Source organism: Culex pipiens, chromosome 1, assembly GCF_016801865.2.
Source record: "Culex pipiens pallens isolate TS chromosome 1, TS_CPP_V2, whole genome shotgun sequence".
In the NCBI taxonomy this organism is placed as follows: Eukaryota; Metazoa; Arthropoda; class Insecta; order Diptera; family Culicidae; genus Culex; species Culex pipiens.
The window spans coordinates 124,751,387-124,769,256 of NC_068937.1; the positions used below are offsets into that span (position 1 = coordinate 124,751,387).

Consider the following 17,870-nt stretch of genomic DNA (forward strand, 5'->3'; position numbering starts at 1 on the left):
GGATCTTCCCCCGAAAATTGGACGGTCGAACGACGAATTGGTCTATGAATGGGGGTCTTCGGTCCACGAGTTCCGATGGATACGCTGCGCGTATAGGGTAGTTGCGGCTGTGTTGGACTTTGGAGTAGAGGTTCCAAGATCCCCTTGACTTATGGTTGAATTGAGTTCAAAATTACAGCTGGACTAGATTAGAGAATTAGGTTTGCACTAAAATTCGAAGTAAGAACTGTTAGGGTTACAAATAAAATAAAATTTTGCAAAATCTGAAGAGATACCCCCTGGCTTGATTCCTTAGGTAAAAATCAGAAACTGTGCCAATTTTGGGCGAAATCGGTTTAAGGTTCAAGTGTCGCTATTGGTCGTTAAAGTTAGTATGGGAAAATTTCCAAAAATGTATGAGGAAAAGCAAAAATTTCTAAATTCTACCATAAGGTGACTTTAAAAGTGTCGGATCATTGTCAAGTGTGAGATCAGTAACAACTTTTCAATAGGGCGAAACTCTCAGATGTAAACAAACTGAGTTTTTGTCAGAATCATATAAAGCGAACAAAACTGATCCTAAAACACCCTCCATCATCACAAAATTCCGAAAATACGTAGTTTTACAAGCAAAAAACAAAAGGGCTAATCAACAACATCAATCAAAACAAACCAAATTGAGTTTTCGCCCTTGTGTTTTCACCCAATCACGAGGGGCGAATGTAGTGTTTTCTGCAAGTTCCGACGTATATTTAGAAACACCAAATTTTCGTTATAATTTAGTGAATTTTAACCTGACAATCCTCAAAATGGATCAAAATGTATGTTTCTGATGTCTCTGACCACAATTCCACAACAAACACAGATTTGTATGATCCTAAATACATAACTTTTTAATTTCAATTATTGTAGTATCGGATCTGGTCTGGATTCACAATCTAGATATGAAGGTCCATAATTTACCGGTTCTTGGAACATCCGGGGATTCTGTTGCAGGACAAAAAGTTAGTGTAGGGAGGTTTAGGAGGAATGCTGACAAAATCATCGCCTCCGTAACCATTGAAGCTATGCAAAGATAGAGAAGGCAGGATGGTGTCCCGGGGTGGCCTAGTCGTCAGGTGCCATGTCTCCCACTTCCGGCGGGGACACCCCAAGGAACGTCACTTCAATATAGACCACATCGTCAAACCAACTTGCTACTTACGGTGTATCCTGGCTCAACGATTCTTGGCCTGAATCGGACTCCTTCTGAAGGCTTTCTAGACCAATTTTTTATCACTGAGGTTGCAAATATCACTGTATTATCACTGACTGTAACGTTTCACAATGATAAAATAGTTGTTTCACCACTTTTTTCTTTAAAAACCCGAAAAATGAACAAAAAACAAAAGGGCGAATCTGTTGTTTACTTTTGCTTTGCGGCGTAACCTGACGGGCTAAACCGTTGTTTTGGTTGAGTGGGTGGCGAATACGGGGGGGGCGAAAATGGAGGCACGCTCTTCAAAAAGGCGTAATTTGTTTTTCTCAATTTTTAATAGCAAAAACACCTTAATTAATTTCAAATTGCTCTCTATGATGAAATTATTGCTATTTTCTATTACGTTTTGACAAAATTGATGGTTTTCATGCTTTTTTGTGGAAATAGGAATTGATCGGAATTGCAAAATTTTGAATGTTGATTTTCCCGAAATGGCAGGATCGTAGGTTTCGCCCTTTTGAAATGTTGTTACTGAGATTCTTATGTCAAATTTTATAACAATCAAGTTTGTCCAAGATCGCAAAACGAACCGAGTTAACCCTGACGAGTAATTAGCGAGACGTTATTGTGTGAACAGTTTTTTTTTTCACCAGCTTATTTTTGCCTAGGGAATCGAATCAGAGGGTATCCCTGAGGTCTATTTTTATTATTGTCACCCTAATCTAGATCCTTAATTACCCAAATCAAGTTGCAAACTCTGTACATTCCTGTGAAATTCCTCAAAGTAGTTGAATTGCTTCGCAGTCTTCGACAAAGTTGTACCCTGCATAACTGACTACCTGTTCGTAATGAACTTGATTAAGACTGAATCTTAGAAATATTTGAAGTAAGGCTTAAACTGTGATATGATCTACAACATAATTTGATGTTGATATTGCATTTGAAATTGGAACTGAATTAGGTTAAGACATTTTTCATTTCATCCGCTTGACTTGGACTAAAAAGGCCAGGCTATTTGATTAGACTTTGACTGGACATTAGGGCGTCCCAAAAAAAATAAAATGAAAAGTGTTCAAAACTTCGGTGCTTACCCCTAGAATGATAGCTAAGAATGCCAGGAACAATGTTTTCGTACAACAAAAAAAATCCCAAAAATGGTTTACAACTCGCGCGCTGAGCTTGACTGAAAAAAGTGCCTTTTTCGAGTATTTTTCAGAAATAAACGTAACAAACATACTAAAGTCATTCAAATTTGGTTGCTTTGGGCTTCAAGTTATAGTTTAATGTCCCCTGAACAAATTCCTGTACAGACATAGTCCATAAAAGCTTATGTTTGGGCATGGCAGGGCGTTTTTGGGAGAAAAATCTGTATTTTTTAGTGAAAGAATTTCAAAAATCACTCCGCAAACGAGCCAAAAACATTTGCAGCCAAAACTAATAAATGCAGCTTATAGGAAATTTCGTGGAGAATATTTTGCTTTTTTTTAACATCCTATTTATGTCCACGCAAAGCCAAGATATTTGCATTTTAGTGAACAAAAAAACGACGATTTTTTAAAATTCTTGGTGTGTAATCGTTTTTAGCATAAAATATTGGCTACTATGATTACAAACAAGATGGCATATATTTTGGATATTTTTACTTTGATCGCTCAAAAACGATATTTGAAAAAATGAGATATTCACACAATGTGACGGAAAAAAATCCCGGGAATTGCCGGGATTTCCCGTAAAAAAATATTTCCCGTTTCCCGGAAAATTTATAAATTTCCCGGGAATTTCCGAAATTCAAGCGGATGTATACATTTTCTTAATTTTTTGGACCAATTTTTTTTAAAATGCCCTAGAAATATGAAGAAATTCGATTTAAAATTAAGATTTATTTCTGATAATATTAATTTCTGAAGCAACTGGAAATAGACCTTACCTAATGAAGATAAAGTATTAAAATTCAAGTAAACTTTTGAAAGAATAATTGGATATATAATAAAGAATATTTAAACCCTTTACCGCGAAAGAAAAATTTAGATTGTTTACGTTTTTGTTTACCATGATCAAATTAGATGAAAATTGAATTGGAATCATTACATATTTCAAGTAGGTTTTTGCAAGAAGAATTACTTCAATTCGTTCCAAAAAAAATCAGTTTAGATGAAAGACTGGTGCAACAATCGGAGGAAGGTTGAACAAAAAATGTAACAGTGGGATTGGGATGATGAAAATTTATCTTATAATTTAAATCATGTTTTCTTCTATGAAAAAACATTAAAAGAAGTCAATTATAAACCTATATAAACCATGTGAAAAAAAAACCATTAAAAAACTAATTTGTATTGTTTAAGAGGTGCCCGAAAAATGCAAACATATTTTAAAAACTTGCTTCAAATATGTGGAAACATTGAGTTGTTTGAACTAAAGCAAACACGATAAGTTAAATTTTTAAGGAAAAACTAAAAAGCTTATTAATTTTGTTCAAGAGCTGAAACCAGTATAACTTGGTTAAGCAAAGTTATTTGTTATGAAAAAAATAATTTCTGAATAATTTTATTCGTATCAACTTAATGTGTCAAACCATATTCTTTCAAACTGGTCACAGAGGCAAGTTTTAAAGAAAGTATGGATTCATTTTACTTACTGTCCAAACACTTTGATGAAAAAATACTTCGCAACAAAAAATACCAGAGATATTTGATTTATTGTACGATTTGAACTTATAAAATTAGAAAAAAAAATACATTTGCATGTAGTTGTATGATTTTTTACATGCAGTCAAGCTATTAGTTGATCTTTATTCTTTACACTTATCTTAACCATTTAAGTCGCTGGCCTATTCAATTTTGATGCCAAATATGATTCAGAACCAAGATTTGAACATTTTTCAATAAATTTAAAATTTCCTGGGAATTCCCGGGATTTCCCGGGAAACTGGTTAAAAATTTCTCGTTTCCCGGGAAATTTATAACCCCGCGGGAAATTTATAACCCCGCGGGAAATTGGACGCTATACCTACTGGACATGACTAACATTGGATCAACATTATTGAACAGTACAACTTATGTCAACATACCATGTATTTCCTCTAAAAACAAGAAAAAAAAACGCGGTAACCACATGGTAGCGAGAACGAGGCGAACCAACGCGGGGCAAGGTAGAACAGTGAAGCTACCCCGACCTCCTGTGCGCTACCGATGGACACTGCGAAGCCAGTGAGGGGCCAAGAAGGGAGGACGAAATTTAATAGCCGGAATTCACGTAGACACCCTCCGCGTGCCGCATGTTTTATGGCGTCGACTTCATCGAGTCTCCCCCCGCAATTTGCGGCGTTATCTTCGACTCGTTCGGATGTTCTTTTTTGGGGAAATGTGTGACACTTGGCGGCACTACCAGGACCTAGGTCAGAACTTGGCCCAACTGAGAGAGAGAGAGTCCAATGAACTCCCCTTCGTAGCGAGTTGTAGTTTACGATTATCGCCGCGTAATCCAATTCCTGTACAACACCGCACATCCACACACCACTCAAAGTGTTACACAACTGCCAAGTTAGCGCGAATACGTGAGCCGCAAACAAGCGTGGCGGGGCCGAATCCACCTACCAGCGCGTTGATGCGCGCTTGCTTGGCGTTGACTCGCGATCGGCGGCTGACGAGAGCGGATCGCACGATCGCAACCTGCTTCCCACAGCGATACGTGGACACAAACAAACGAGAACGGCGGCGTCGGCAGCATAAACATTTGCTCGGCGCGCAGTGCAGCGCTGCCTCCCTCTGGTTCTCTGCCTTGTCCTGGTCGCGTTCGGAACCGGGCGTAGACCTGTACGCGCGTACGCTTCGAGAAAACGGTTGAGAAAGTCGCCTTCCGATCGTTACATCCCTTGGCTCGTTACTCACGTGACCGCTTGTTGGTGCTCTGATCGTTGAAGTGGGTCGTTTCGGCGAATGACCATTTCCCTGAAATAATGCGAAGATTCCGAACAGTTGTTGGAAAAATGAACTCGGGTAAAGCGACATTTTTCGGTTTAACGACTCATTCGCTGAATTGGCCAAGGGTTAGCGAAACTCGAGCAACTCGTTCGATATGTACAGTTGAGCACCGTTTTGGCCTCCATTTTGGAGTTAATCGCCCGAGTTTGCTTTATTCTCTTCTTACTTTGCGTAAGATTCTTCCCCCACCCCTCTTCCCCTTCCTTGCTTCTTTAGTTTTATAACCTTATTCAGGTTGATTCGCGCGCGCAGCAGTCCCTTCGCGGAACGACGACGACGACGACCCTGGGACTGGTTCTTCTGGGGTGCTGGGGCGATGTGGTATCATTTTCTGGTTGCTTTACTAGCTCTGTTATTATCATAATGTGATTTTTTCCTTTTGGGTTGGCTTGGTATCTTCTTCTTACCTGATTCGTTTTTATTCTGTCCATTTGTGGCGAGCGATTAATGAGCGAGGGTTCGCGGTATGTGTTGGAATTTTTGGATGGGTGTATTTGTGTTCTAAACGCTGTACAATTGTCAGCGGGTTTATTTCGTAATGTATCATTGGAGATTATTATAAATAAATGTAGCTTGTGTAAGCGCTTTTAAGGGGTAAAAATGAGAAAAAAAACCTTAGATCTATGTTACCGTAAAACGGGGTGACTTTGATAGGTTTGCGATTTTTCCGCAAAATGAATTGTACATTTAAAATACGTAAGGAATGGTTCAGAAACATACTGACCGTGGTAGAGAAGTGTTCAAAGTACCTCAAGAAGAACTTTTCATAAATTTTTGAAAGGTTTATAAAGTTAGTTAACTGTAGTTAAGAAAATGTTGACGGAAGTCATTATTTTAAACTTCTCAAAGTGTCATGATTTTCTCAATGATCATGATTTTTAATCGGAAAACGGAATGCATTTTCGGATTCTTTGGACAATTTTCCACTAGGAGAAGGTTAAATAAGTTTGTAAATAATAAATAATATGTGTTTTTGAAACACAGTTAAAAAAAACTCAAAATTTATAGGAATTTTCAGTTGAACAAATTTCATGTAAAATGTGAAAACTTGTGATTAGTGCTTCGAATTCACTATCAAATGCAATATAAATCGATAATTTTATAAACAAAACTAGTTTTAACAAATTTCAGGCAAAATTCTGACTTTTTAACAATTTTACCTAAAATTTATATGTATTTTGTTAAAGAGCTTATAAACTTAGTTAACTTAACATAAACATTGATTTTTTTTTCTTACAAACTATATCAGCTACTTTAGTGATGGTATTTTTAACGTACAAATAAAGTTTGAACATCTTAAATATGATTTTAAGAAGAAAAACTATGATCATCAAAGTCACCCCGGAATTAAAACTAAGAATTTTTAACGTAACTATTTTTCTAAATACTATTGAAAAAAGGTTTTTTTCCAAAATAGTGCATGGACTTTGTGTGGCCTACCCCAGTACATGTTTTAAAAATAATAATCTTGAGAAAAACCTTACCTGTTGGAAAATATTCTAAAAACAAATTGAAATCCTATCAAAGTCACCCCGGTTTACGGTATGTTTATGTTGTCGAGAATCGAGAGTTGTGAAACGTTTTAAAGTATGTTGATATGATACCTGTTCAAAAGTTCTCTTTCCCTGCTCAAGCACAAAAACTAACACGCTTTCATTCGACATCCCTGCCATTAGCGGCTAATAAACTATCGAAAATCGCCTAGCCATAACTTCTGCCCCGAACTAGCACCCCCACCCAGTTTTCATTTCCGTTGTTCGACCTCCACCACCCCCCCTTTTCACTCCCACCACCCTTTCCCTCCCTCTCCCACTCTTCCTCCCTCCCTCTGAGATATATGTATAGTGAAAATCGCGGCTGCAACGCCACATTTCGTGGCGCATGTGTAAAGTGGTTCTGGGTTGTTCTACGCGACGACGACGACGACGCTTTGCTATCTCGGGGATGACCGCCCCACCACCCATCCACCCACTTTTCAACCGGGGGTGAAATTTGCAAGCATCCTCCCCGCGTGACGAGATTAGAGGTTGTTTTTTTTTTGTTGGTCGATTTTAGTTTTTTTTGTTTGCCTTTGGAATGCACTTTTGACATGGCGATGGCGGTGAGAGGCTCGTTTTGTTGCACTTGGTGCAGTGACGTTTCCGAAACGGTTCGTGTTTTCTTTGTGCACGTGACCACTGCACCAGCTTTAGTGTCGCGCTTCCTGTACTAATGGAAAATGGCGACCACCGGGTGGGTGGGTTTGTTTCTTTGTGGGTGTGTTATTTATAGTTTTGGAATGTTCGACACATTGGAGAGATAATTCTGAGAATAATTTAACTCACCTTTACGAAAGATCCTCAAAGCGTCCACAGAATTTGGGTTTTCTTGTATTCTCATAGAACTTATTTCAAAATATTTAAATACTTACGCTTTAAATTTAATTTTATGAACTTAAGTTTCGGCCTGATTTTCAAGTTAATTGAGTTTTAAAATTGCAACTCTTGACCCTTAAATTAACCTTGCCTTAAATAAAACCCGTTTTATTTGTTTTTTTTAGATCACTTTTAAAAAGTGCCTCGAACATCAGTTTTCTTTAAAACATGCATGCCTACGTTAAAAACTTATTTTTGAAGGTTTGCTCAGATGCTTTTTCTAAATTTGGTCGTAGAACGAGTAGATTGCGTGATACAATTTTCTTGTCTTCGACAAAGTTGCTTGAAAAACTTTCTCCAAGACAAAAAAATCATGAAAAAAATTCCTGCTAAGTTAAAATTTCAAAAACACCTCAATCGCGACTAATTTTCAATCAAGCCAAAAGCCGTCGCTTTGCAACAACTTTTCTGAAGATATCAAAGCTCCAGAACGACACAATTTTTCGGGAAATCCTTTTTCCTTTTAATTTAGCGATCTGCATCCCTGCACAATCTATGTATGGTATAAAATTTGTTTCTGCATTTTTTTTAATCTATATAAAGGCTGCCACAAATAAAAAAATAAAAAAGTATAAAAATTGAAAAAACGAGCCATGGTTTCAACATTTTAATGAAAAAAGTGTTTTAAAATGCATTATAACCTGTCCAGTTGTTTTGCAATCATTAGTTTCCAAAATATCTAAGTATTGACGAAAATTTATTTTTTTGCGAAAAATTAATTTTTTGCGGTGCTGTACATTGGAATTTTATAAAAATTGAAAACATTTTTAAACAAGCCCAAACATGCTTAATATGATTATCAATGCAGAAAAATGCATTTTAGATTGTTTGCAGCAGGGCTGTGGAGTCGGAGTCGGAGCCGGAGTCGGTGGAGTCGGGTCTTTTTGGGGACCTGGAGTCGGAGTCGGAGTCGTCAAAACTCGAATAGCTGGAGTCGGAGTCGGAGTCGGCTAAATTTTATGAGCTCGAGTCGGAGTCGGAGCCGGAGTCGACAATTTCTGATAAACCCGGAGTCGGAGCTGGAGTCGGAGTTATCTTAAATTTAATAAAATTTATGAACTTTTTTATTGTTCAGTTTTTTGTTATAATGCAAATTAATTTACAAAACTTTTAAATGCCTATTTTTTTTAACCTCGTATTGATTTTTTCCGTTATTTTATATGTTGATTCAAGAGATTTATCTGATGCCTTTGCTTTTGTAACATTTTCAATTTGATTGAATAGTTCTGACTTTGTTATTTCACTATGATCAGTTAATGATAAATTTCCCCTCATTTACCCATGTTTGTAGTTTCATAACTCATTAACTTATAAATAATTTAGGTTGTGCAGGCATTTTTATTAATATTCAGTTGATGCTTGACTCCCTCCTTTTGCTTCTTTCAATTCAAATTTCACAAAATTTAAAAACAAAGGATCACTATCAGTACTTAACATTTTTAAAACATTGGTAAGATTGACCATTAAATTATCAACTATTAGGTATATCAATCTATTACTTGGAACTCAACATGCTCATTTTGTATATAAATAAAAAAAACCAAAGGGTCGTGTTGTAAATATTTGAAACTAACAGAATATATCAAAAATAAGTTGCAATTTATTTTGAAATCATCATTGAAAATATTAGATATATCGATTTCCTTAATGTTTACTATTTCTCTACAAAAATCTGAAAGTGTGGATCCATAAAAACATCTTTGAACAAATCTAACAAATATTTCTTTTTAAATGTCATTAACCGGGGTAACATTGATAAAACTTGATTTTTTCAAATTTTATTCAACCGGTAAGGATTTTATCATGATTTACATGTTTAAACCATGTACTGGGCCGAAGCACAAAATGTCCATGTATGTATTTTCAAATAAATTCAGGAGAGCTTTGCAATATAGTTACGTAAACTGTTTATTTCAATACCAGGGTGACCTTGATGTTAGTTACTTTGGTCTTACAAATTTCAGCCGATTATGAAGGCTTGGTCTCATTGAATTTTCAATTCAATTCAATTCATTTGGTGTTAATTAGAATTTATTAGAATTTAACAGTTCTGCTCCAGGATGTTACATTTGCAATTCAGAGATTTGGAGAACCTTTCAACTGAGATCAATTCATAAGCCTTTGAAAATATTTGCAACGGCCTAATGTTCAACCATTAAATTTTCAACCTACCAATATGCTGGAGTGCTGTTAAAGACACGATTTGTTTAAGGTTATAACTTTTTCAGCATATCTTGTTAAAAATGTCTGCTGCTCGTTCTGAAATTTCCAAAAAATGTCCACGTGGTTATGCAAGATCCCTATTTATGTGTCACAGGTTTCCTTTGTCCTTCTAAAATTCAACTTTTATTTAAAAAAACGAAGTTGACTTTATAGCTGTCGGCCAGCATTGCTAGTACCAACCACTAGTGTCTTCCTTTTTATCTACAAGGACTTCGCCGCCCTGGGCTCCTAAGTGTATGAAAGTATGGCACGGAGCGACGGCGCCGAATACCCATATTTACACAAAGAATTTTAGAGCGCCAGCCGCGGGATTCGAACTTTTATTTACTCTAGAATATTATTTCTTGCAATAAAGGCACTGCACAGAGATTTACAGTTAGTATTTAAAATTTATCTGTGTTGGATTTGCGAATTCTTTCGAGCCTAATACCTAAGAGCTTGTCTTGAGCTTTAATCGAGACCGAAAATCGATCATTTTGAAATACCCTTCTTGCATAAAAAAACCAACAAAATTAGGATTTTCAATCGAATCGCAATTAGATTCTGATAATCAATAAATAAAATTAAATTACAGAACATAATTTACTCATTTTTTTTTTTGTATGCCTATTCTAGATGTTCATACTTTTGATTGTTGCCAAACTATTGAAAATTTTGTTTTATTATTTCGTAGACTTGCCTTATCCCAAATATTATGCTTCAAAAAAAAAAAAAACCTTTCTCATTTCGCTCGGCTGTGTGTGCAAACTCCAAAGTATTTCAATTTTCTGCGGTACATCCGTTGTATCCATATCCTGCAGTCCTGTGCGAGCAATCCGGTGAGAGACGCAGAGTTTACCGGAATCTTTTTCCCCCCCAAAATTTGGGGGAAAATTCAAGTTGCCAGCAGATGATGATGAAGACGAAGAAGTAGGCAGATGTTAGAGGGAGGCAAGGTGTGGTGGAGGGGAGTAAAAATCAATATGATAATGAACCCGTTGAGTATAAACAAACACACGACCGTCGAGGACTACGATTCTGCTCCGGAATTGTGTGTGTGTTCGTCGGTTTTGTGAAATTGCGTTTGTGTGTTCAGTCAGCTTGATAGAATAATATGTACACACTTCCCTCTCAGCAGCAGCAGCAGCAGGGTGAATGAAGGGAGAGAGAGAGAGACACTTTTGCACTAGGCTGTGGCTGGTGTAGTCGATTTCGTCGTCGTGGCCCAGGAACAACCCCCGGAAGGGTCGATTCTGTTGTTGTTGATGTTCTCCCCGGGAATGCAAACAGAAGGTAATGGATGAGGATGTGAAGTGGTAGCTCGGTACCTGGAAGAGGACAGATTAGAAATATGGGGTAAGGGAAGGGGGAGTTACGGACTGGTCCAGTTTATGAAGGGTTGTGTTTTTTTCGGAAGGGTTCCAAATGGAGGTTACAAGAACAAGTGTCAAGAATATCGCTTTGAATGTCATACCGTAACGTCGATTTTCGAGGTTTGAAATTTGATACAAGTCCCTAATTATAAAAAAGTCGATACCGACTGGTCAACCAAAACAAATTCATTCATTTCTTCGTTACTACTGGTCGATGGGAAAACATCTTCCATTTGCATATCGTCCAGCTTCAATCTGCGATAAGGTCCCAGTCCCAAAAAGTACGCTGGTATGCCAAAATAATAAGAAACAAATAAAAGGGATTCGCTTCGAGAACCCTTGGCTTGGCGTTGTTTTTGCCGAAAATCGAGGGGGAAAATTCGATTACCATGCAGGCACGCGCTCACATGACTTTCACATTAAAAAAAAAAAACCAATATCCAATTCGCAGAATTCGACCTCAAACGGATCTCTTTTATCTCTGTCAAATGACATCGGGACAATCCGCGTTACGACTGTGAGTGCTGTTCTGCTTTAAAAAAAAAAATAATGAGAAATTGAAATAAAAGTCGTGATCATTATGGTTCGACTAAAAAAAGGAGAAAAAGCCTTTCTCCCTCGCCAATGAAAACCTCGTGGAGCGGTGGAGATAACAAGTCCCTCGAAGCCTGCCCCTCGAAAAGCTCCGAAAATTGAAGATTGAAAGTGTAACGCCGTTGATAATAAGGGCTAAGGCAAACAAAACCCCCAAGGGAGTGTTGCTTTCGGGAAGGCAAAACAAATTTCGGTGCGCCTTACACGGTTCAAGCAGCAGTGCGGATTATGTAAATTGGGGAAGAAGTGTCTTGCGATGCTGGTCCAGATTTGAGGTCGAAACTGCACTCCAGATGGGGGTTAAATTTTATGCAGTCCATCTTAGCGACTGATGAGCTGCACAAATTACGTCAGAAGTGTGCAAAATGTCATGGCAATCCAACAGCAAACTTTTGCGTTTTTTTTTGTTTTGAAAAGAAGCAAAAGTCGCGAAAATTCGCTGTGAGTTTTCCATAGCAATTTGCACACTTATGGTGTGTTTAGTGCAGCTCAGCCATCGCTGAGATGCAACTGTTAAAGCTTTTTAGTACAGTTTTTTCGAAACATTGATTTGAAAATTATGACCAGAAAACATTTAAGCTTAAAAACTAATGCTCTTTTCATAACCTCAGCGAAGCATAATCACTAGTGCCGGCAAAGTGGCAAGTCAAACCAGCACAGTTGGATGGTCAGAATGCGTGTATTATTTCCGGTGACTGATTTTCACCGCCATTATCTGTGGGCTTCTCTAATTCGTCCGGGGAACGCTGCGTGGAAATGGTGTTGTGGGATCACGATTGTGGTAGTGTCTGTTGGTGAAGTTTGTGGAAATATTGGTGAAAAGGGCTAGCAATTTGAATTACTAGCGCAATTCTAATCTGGATTTGAAATTGGATACCGTGATCATCAGTCTTTATTAAAGAGAAATATTTTAATTTTTTAAAGATTTTTTTTTCGAATTTTTCTTAAATAAATTTTTCAAGAGCATTCCAATTCCTCGATGATTGATGCAACATCGCCCACCGATCCCGTCATGTCATGTCATTACAGAACATTATAATACGTTGCAATAATATGTTGACGAATTGCCGTCCCGTCGTCGTCGTTGCCATCAAATTTCCGCCTCCGGGGCGGTATCGTCGACATCAGCGGCAGGTGCATCAGAAAAATTGACAGGGTTTCTCTGCCACCGGACTGGGCAGCTGAGTCCAAAATAATTTTGGTGTATTTTTAATCGGCCTCACACGCACTATATTTACCATACTGGATGGTGATATGTAGGGTAAAGGTACATTTCTTTGGTGGATTTTTTCGTAATTTGTTCAATTGAGTTTAATTTATTGAATTTGAAATTTACTTTTTCCAGATTAGTTCAAGACTCAAAATAGTTGCAATCACCCTAGGTTCATACATCGTTTAATGAATAATTTTCCGCGGTTAAGCGAGCAGTTCTCGCCACAATCTGTTTGTGAACTTGTTGAGGCTTCGGTCCCCTCGGTTGACACACACACGCATCAATCGCGTTGAAAATGCTCGAAAATTTCATTGTGTTAAAATGAAAAACAAAAAAAAAGCACGTCGAGTATAATTCAGTGAATGAAATCGCGCTTCCATGCAACGGGGTTGTGCATATTATGAATTGAATTAAATAGTACATCGCCGTCGGAAACCAACAGAGTGGCCGTTGACAGATAAGCGACCCATCGGTGGACCCCTCGGACGGTTCAACGAGCCGCGCGGGCACCTGTTGGTCACCCAATGAGATAGCGCGTGAAAGAGACACAATGACAACCTGCTGCTGGTAAGCTCAGGAAGCATATGGTGGTCATTCATTCATTAAATTGGGAAAAATATGACGTTGCCATGTATACTTTTTTGCTTGCTGTCAATATTTTATGATATTAAATTCACTTGCTGCATGTTTCATCGTTAGGTTATTTACACCTGAATAACTTCAAGATATCAGTTAAAATGGTTTATTTTTTTCAAAACAAATATAAAAAGAAAATGAAAAAATTGAGTATTGTTCACTTCACTTGTTGCTGAAGCTCTGAAACAGATTTTTTGGAATATACCCTTGAAATATTGCCAAATTATATTGAATAAAAGTCACAAAAAGTCACAAATCACTATTTCAAACTGTAAAAGCTGCCATCAATCCAACCAATGAAACCACGTAGGGATATCCAGCTTCTGTCATACTGTACAGTACAACCCAGTTGAAAAAAAAAACAAACACACACTTCACACGTGGTTCGACCGCGGATTTCCCAACAAATGAGGAGGCAGAAAGTGTTGCTTTCCCGCCGGGTTTTATATCGGTTTTCAGGGCTAACCAACTCACTCGACCCAGCCACCGCCATCGAGTGTAAATTGTAAACCAACTCATTCGATGGTTTGTGTGTGTGCGTGTGAGTGTTTGTGGGAAATGGTTGGCTTCAGTAATTGGCCGGGAATCGTTTTATAGCCTCATTAAAAGGTGTCGCCGATTTATGGCTGGTTGGTAGTTTCAAAGTTGTGACGAGTTGGGTAGATTATGCTCAATCACTATTTGGTCAAAGTGCTTGCAAGAAGTTGTGTCAAACTTGAGTATTTAAGAACTTTCGATCACTCAATAAAAGCTGAACCAACAAATGTCTTGGAACAGCATCAATTCTTCACCGTAGTGTGTATGTCAACAACTTGTAACATTTATTGAACACATGTCTACAACAGGTTTATTGTGTTTATTTGAGCAGGTGGGTTCCCCTCTTAGAAATGAGTTTTATCAGCTCCTCGTACGGAGAGAAATCGTTCCGGGAAATGTCTCGTCATCATACTCACCGCCTCTCGGACAGCAAGGAAAACGAAATCCATTTTTGTGTTGTGTCTGGCCTTTAACGCGCAGCTTTGGCCCAGTTTCTTCAGCTGGTCCCAAATGTGACGGAAAATTGTCGGCCAGAAGATGCTGGCTCGTAAAAGGCTCGTTTTATGGTTTCTGTGACGACAGCGGCTCGTAAAAGTGGCGAATTATGGCCACCACGGTCGAGTCGGGATCACACGCAAATTGACCTCGTCATTCGTTTCAAGAAGACTCCCCAAAGGAATTCATCTTGAGGAAATTAAGCTGGAAAATCGACCGCGAAATTCGTTACTAATCTGATGATTGTATTCTTCTCTCTTTTCAGACTATGTCTACGTGGAGACATCGTCGACGACCCCGTTCCAGATCCGGCGGATCGAGGAGCTCAACAAGACCCCCAGCGGGAACGTCGAGGCGAAGATGATGTGCTTCTACCGGAGGCGCGATCTGCCCACACCGCTCGTGCAATTAGCTGATAAGCATCAAAGTAAGTAGTAGCTATACACACGTTTTAAATAATAAAAAAAAGATCAAGTCAAGTTTGTTGAAGTCAAGTAAATTTTTTGTGTTTTTCTCCAAAACAGTTTCGAAAAGTATCACATTTTTATACAAGTGCTAAAAAGTTGAACTTTACAGTACTGTTATAGTTGGCGATGAAAAGTTTGCCGTTTTGTTATTCGAGACTAAATGAGATTCTTGTGTATATTTTTATGATAAACAACTTTGTCGCAGACCGCAAAACGATCTGAGTTAACCCTGACGAGTTATTAGCGATTTAAAGTAGACGATTTTGTTTGAACAGATTTGTTTCACCAACTTTGACGATCTATAGCGACCCTTGAACCTGAACCCATTTGGCTTAAAATTTGCACAGTTAATTATTTTTGCCTAAGAGCAGTTCTCTACGAAATCGATCTTTTTTTTATTTTAATTGTTGTATGTTTTAATCCGGCTGAAACTTTTAAGGTGCTATCGGTATGCTCAAAGAAGCCATTTTGCATCATTAGTTTGTCCATATAATTTTCCATACAAATTTGGCAGCTGTCCATACAAAAATGATGTATGAAAATTAAAAAATCTGTACCTTTTTTGAAGGTATGTTTTGATCAATGTGTCTTCGGTAAAGTTGTAGGTATGAATATGGAATACACTGAAAAAAAAACGGGAAAAAAATTTGGTGAATTTTAATTTAACTTTTAGTCACATAAAACTTGATTTGCAAAAACACTATATTTATTTATTTTTATATATATATGCTTTAGGGGACATCAAATGCCAATTTTTCAGAAATTTCCAAGTTATGCAAAAAAACTTTGAACGAGTTATAGATTTTTGAATCAATACAATTTTTTTTTTAAATCGAATTATTGGTCGCAAAAATTTTTCAACTTCATTTTTCGATGTAAAATCAAATTTGCAATCAAAAAGTACTTTAGTGAAATTTTCATAAAGTGCACCGTTTTCAAGTTAAAGCCATTTTCAGGTAACTTTTTTAAAAATAGTCGCAGTTTTCCATTTTTTATAAAATAGTGCACTTGTTTGTCCACATTTGAAAAAAAAAAAATATTTTTGAAAAGCTGAGAAAATTCTCTATATTTTGCTTTTTTGAACATTGTTGATACGACCTTTAGTTGCTGAGATATTGCCATGCAAAGGTTTAAAAAGCAGGAAAATTGATGTTTTCTAAGTCTCACCCAAACAACCCACCATTTTCTAATGTCGATATCTCAGCAACTAATGTTCCGATTTACAATGTTAAAATATGAAACATTCGTGAAATTTTCCGATCTTTTCGAAAACAATAGTTTCAAAATTTTAAATCAAGAATAACATTTCAAAAGGACCAAAAATTCAATATTACGCCCTTTTGAAATGTTAGTCTTGATTAAAAAAATGAAAATATTGTTTTCGGAAAGATCGGAAAATTTCACGAATGTTTCATATTTTAACATTGTAAATCGGACCATTAGTTGCTGAGATATCGACTTTAGAAAATGGTGGGTTGTTTGGGTGAGACTTAGAAAACATCAATTTTCCTGCTTTATAAACCTTTGCATGGCAATATCTCAGCAACTAAAGGTCGTATCAACAAAGTTCAAAAAAGCAAAATATAGAGAATTTTCTCAGCTTTTCAAAAAAAAACTGTGACTATTTTCAAAAAAGCTACCTAAAAAAAATTTCACTGAGGTACTTTTTGATTGCAAATTTGATTTTACATCGAAAAATGAAGTTGAAAAATTTTTGCGACCAATATTTCGATGTTTTGCAAAAAAAAATCTGTATTGATTCAAAAATTCATAACTCGGTCAAACATTTTTTGCACAACCTGGAAATTTCTGAAAAGTTGTCCCTTAAAATATATCAAAAAATAAAAAAAGTGTTTTTCTGCAAAAAAAGTAGCTATTTCATAAAAACCTTGTATTTAATAAAATATACATATCGTTGTTTATTTTCCCTAAAAACGTTATAAATGTTTTTAGGGAAGTGCGCCAAGATTCAAAATCTCCAAAAGCGAGCAAACCTAATTTCGGAAGGTTCATCTCCATCTATTACCGGCGCGCGGCGGGTTGCTGCACTCTCAGCAGAGTAGTGTGGTCCCCTTTACTTTGGCAAGTCCGGGGAGATACCCCCGGAGGCCAATATCCCGAAAACCATCGCCGTCGTCATTCTTAGCGGTGGTGGTGGTTCGTGTTCCGTCCTTAGAGAAAGAAGAAGAAGAAGAAAAAAATATGTGAAGGAAGCAAATTCTAGTCATGGAAAAGACAGGAGAGGAGAGGGGGAAAGAGGATGCTGTGTTTGTAAACTTTTCCGCGCTACAACGCTTCTTCCTTTTGCTCTCTAGTCCTTTTTAGCTCCGAAAAAGGCACGGGGCACAGCTTCTTTGCTCAGGATCAACATCAGGGTGGGCGGAGGTGGTGGCGTGGGTGGTAGAACGGAACGAAACGGACGGGTAGTGAATTGCACTCGCAGGGTTATAGATTAAAGAGAGAGAGCGAGGTTAGTGAGGAGGTGGAGGGGGGAAATGAAGGGACGGAAGAATGATGAGGAAAACGGAAAAGTGTATACACCCGAGAAAATAGGATTGGGTGGAGGGTGGTGGGGGTTTTGGGAGGTTGGATTTTTCCTACGCTTTTCCTCCTAGAGAATGGGTGGGGGTGGCTTTCTCTTTGATGGAAAAGGCAGGCAGGCAAGCACCTCCGAATACGGAACGCGCGACCGGCTGCTTTTGGGCTGCTCTCTGTGCTTGCAAAAACAAAGACACTGTAACAAAACTATTGTTTTTATTTCTAAACAAAACTTTCACGTTAT

At 37.6% G+C, this 17,870-nt stretch overlaps 1 protein-coding gene across 3 annotated transcripts in view; it reads left to right on the forward strand.

Annotated features, from left to right (window-relative positions):
• The window catches only part of LOC120414291 (metastasis-associated protein MTA1), a 93,367-nt gene that overhangs the window by 18,068 nt on the left and 57,429 nt on the right, over nt 1-17,870 (forward strand). For all 3 annotated transcript variants that reach the window (XM_039575423.2, XM_039575424.2, XM_039575426.2), the window contains exon 3: nt 14,887-15,048. In XM_039575423.2, coding sequence (XP_039431357.1) covers nt 14,887-15,048 — 162 coding nt within the window. The remainder of the gene's footprint in view (nt 1-14,886; nt 15,049-17,870) is intronic.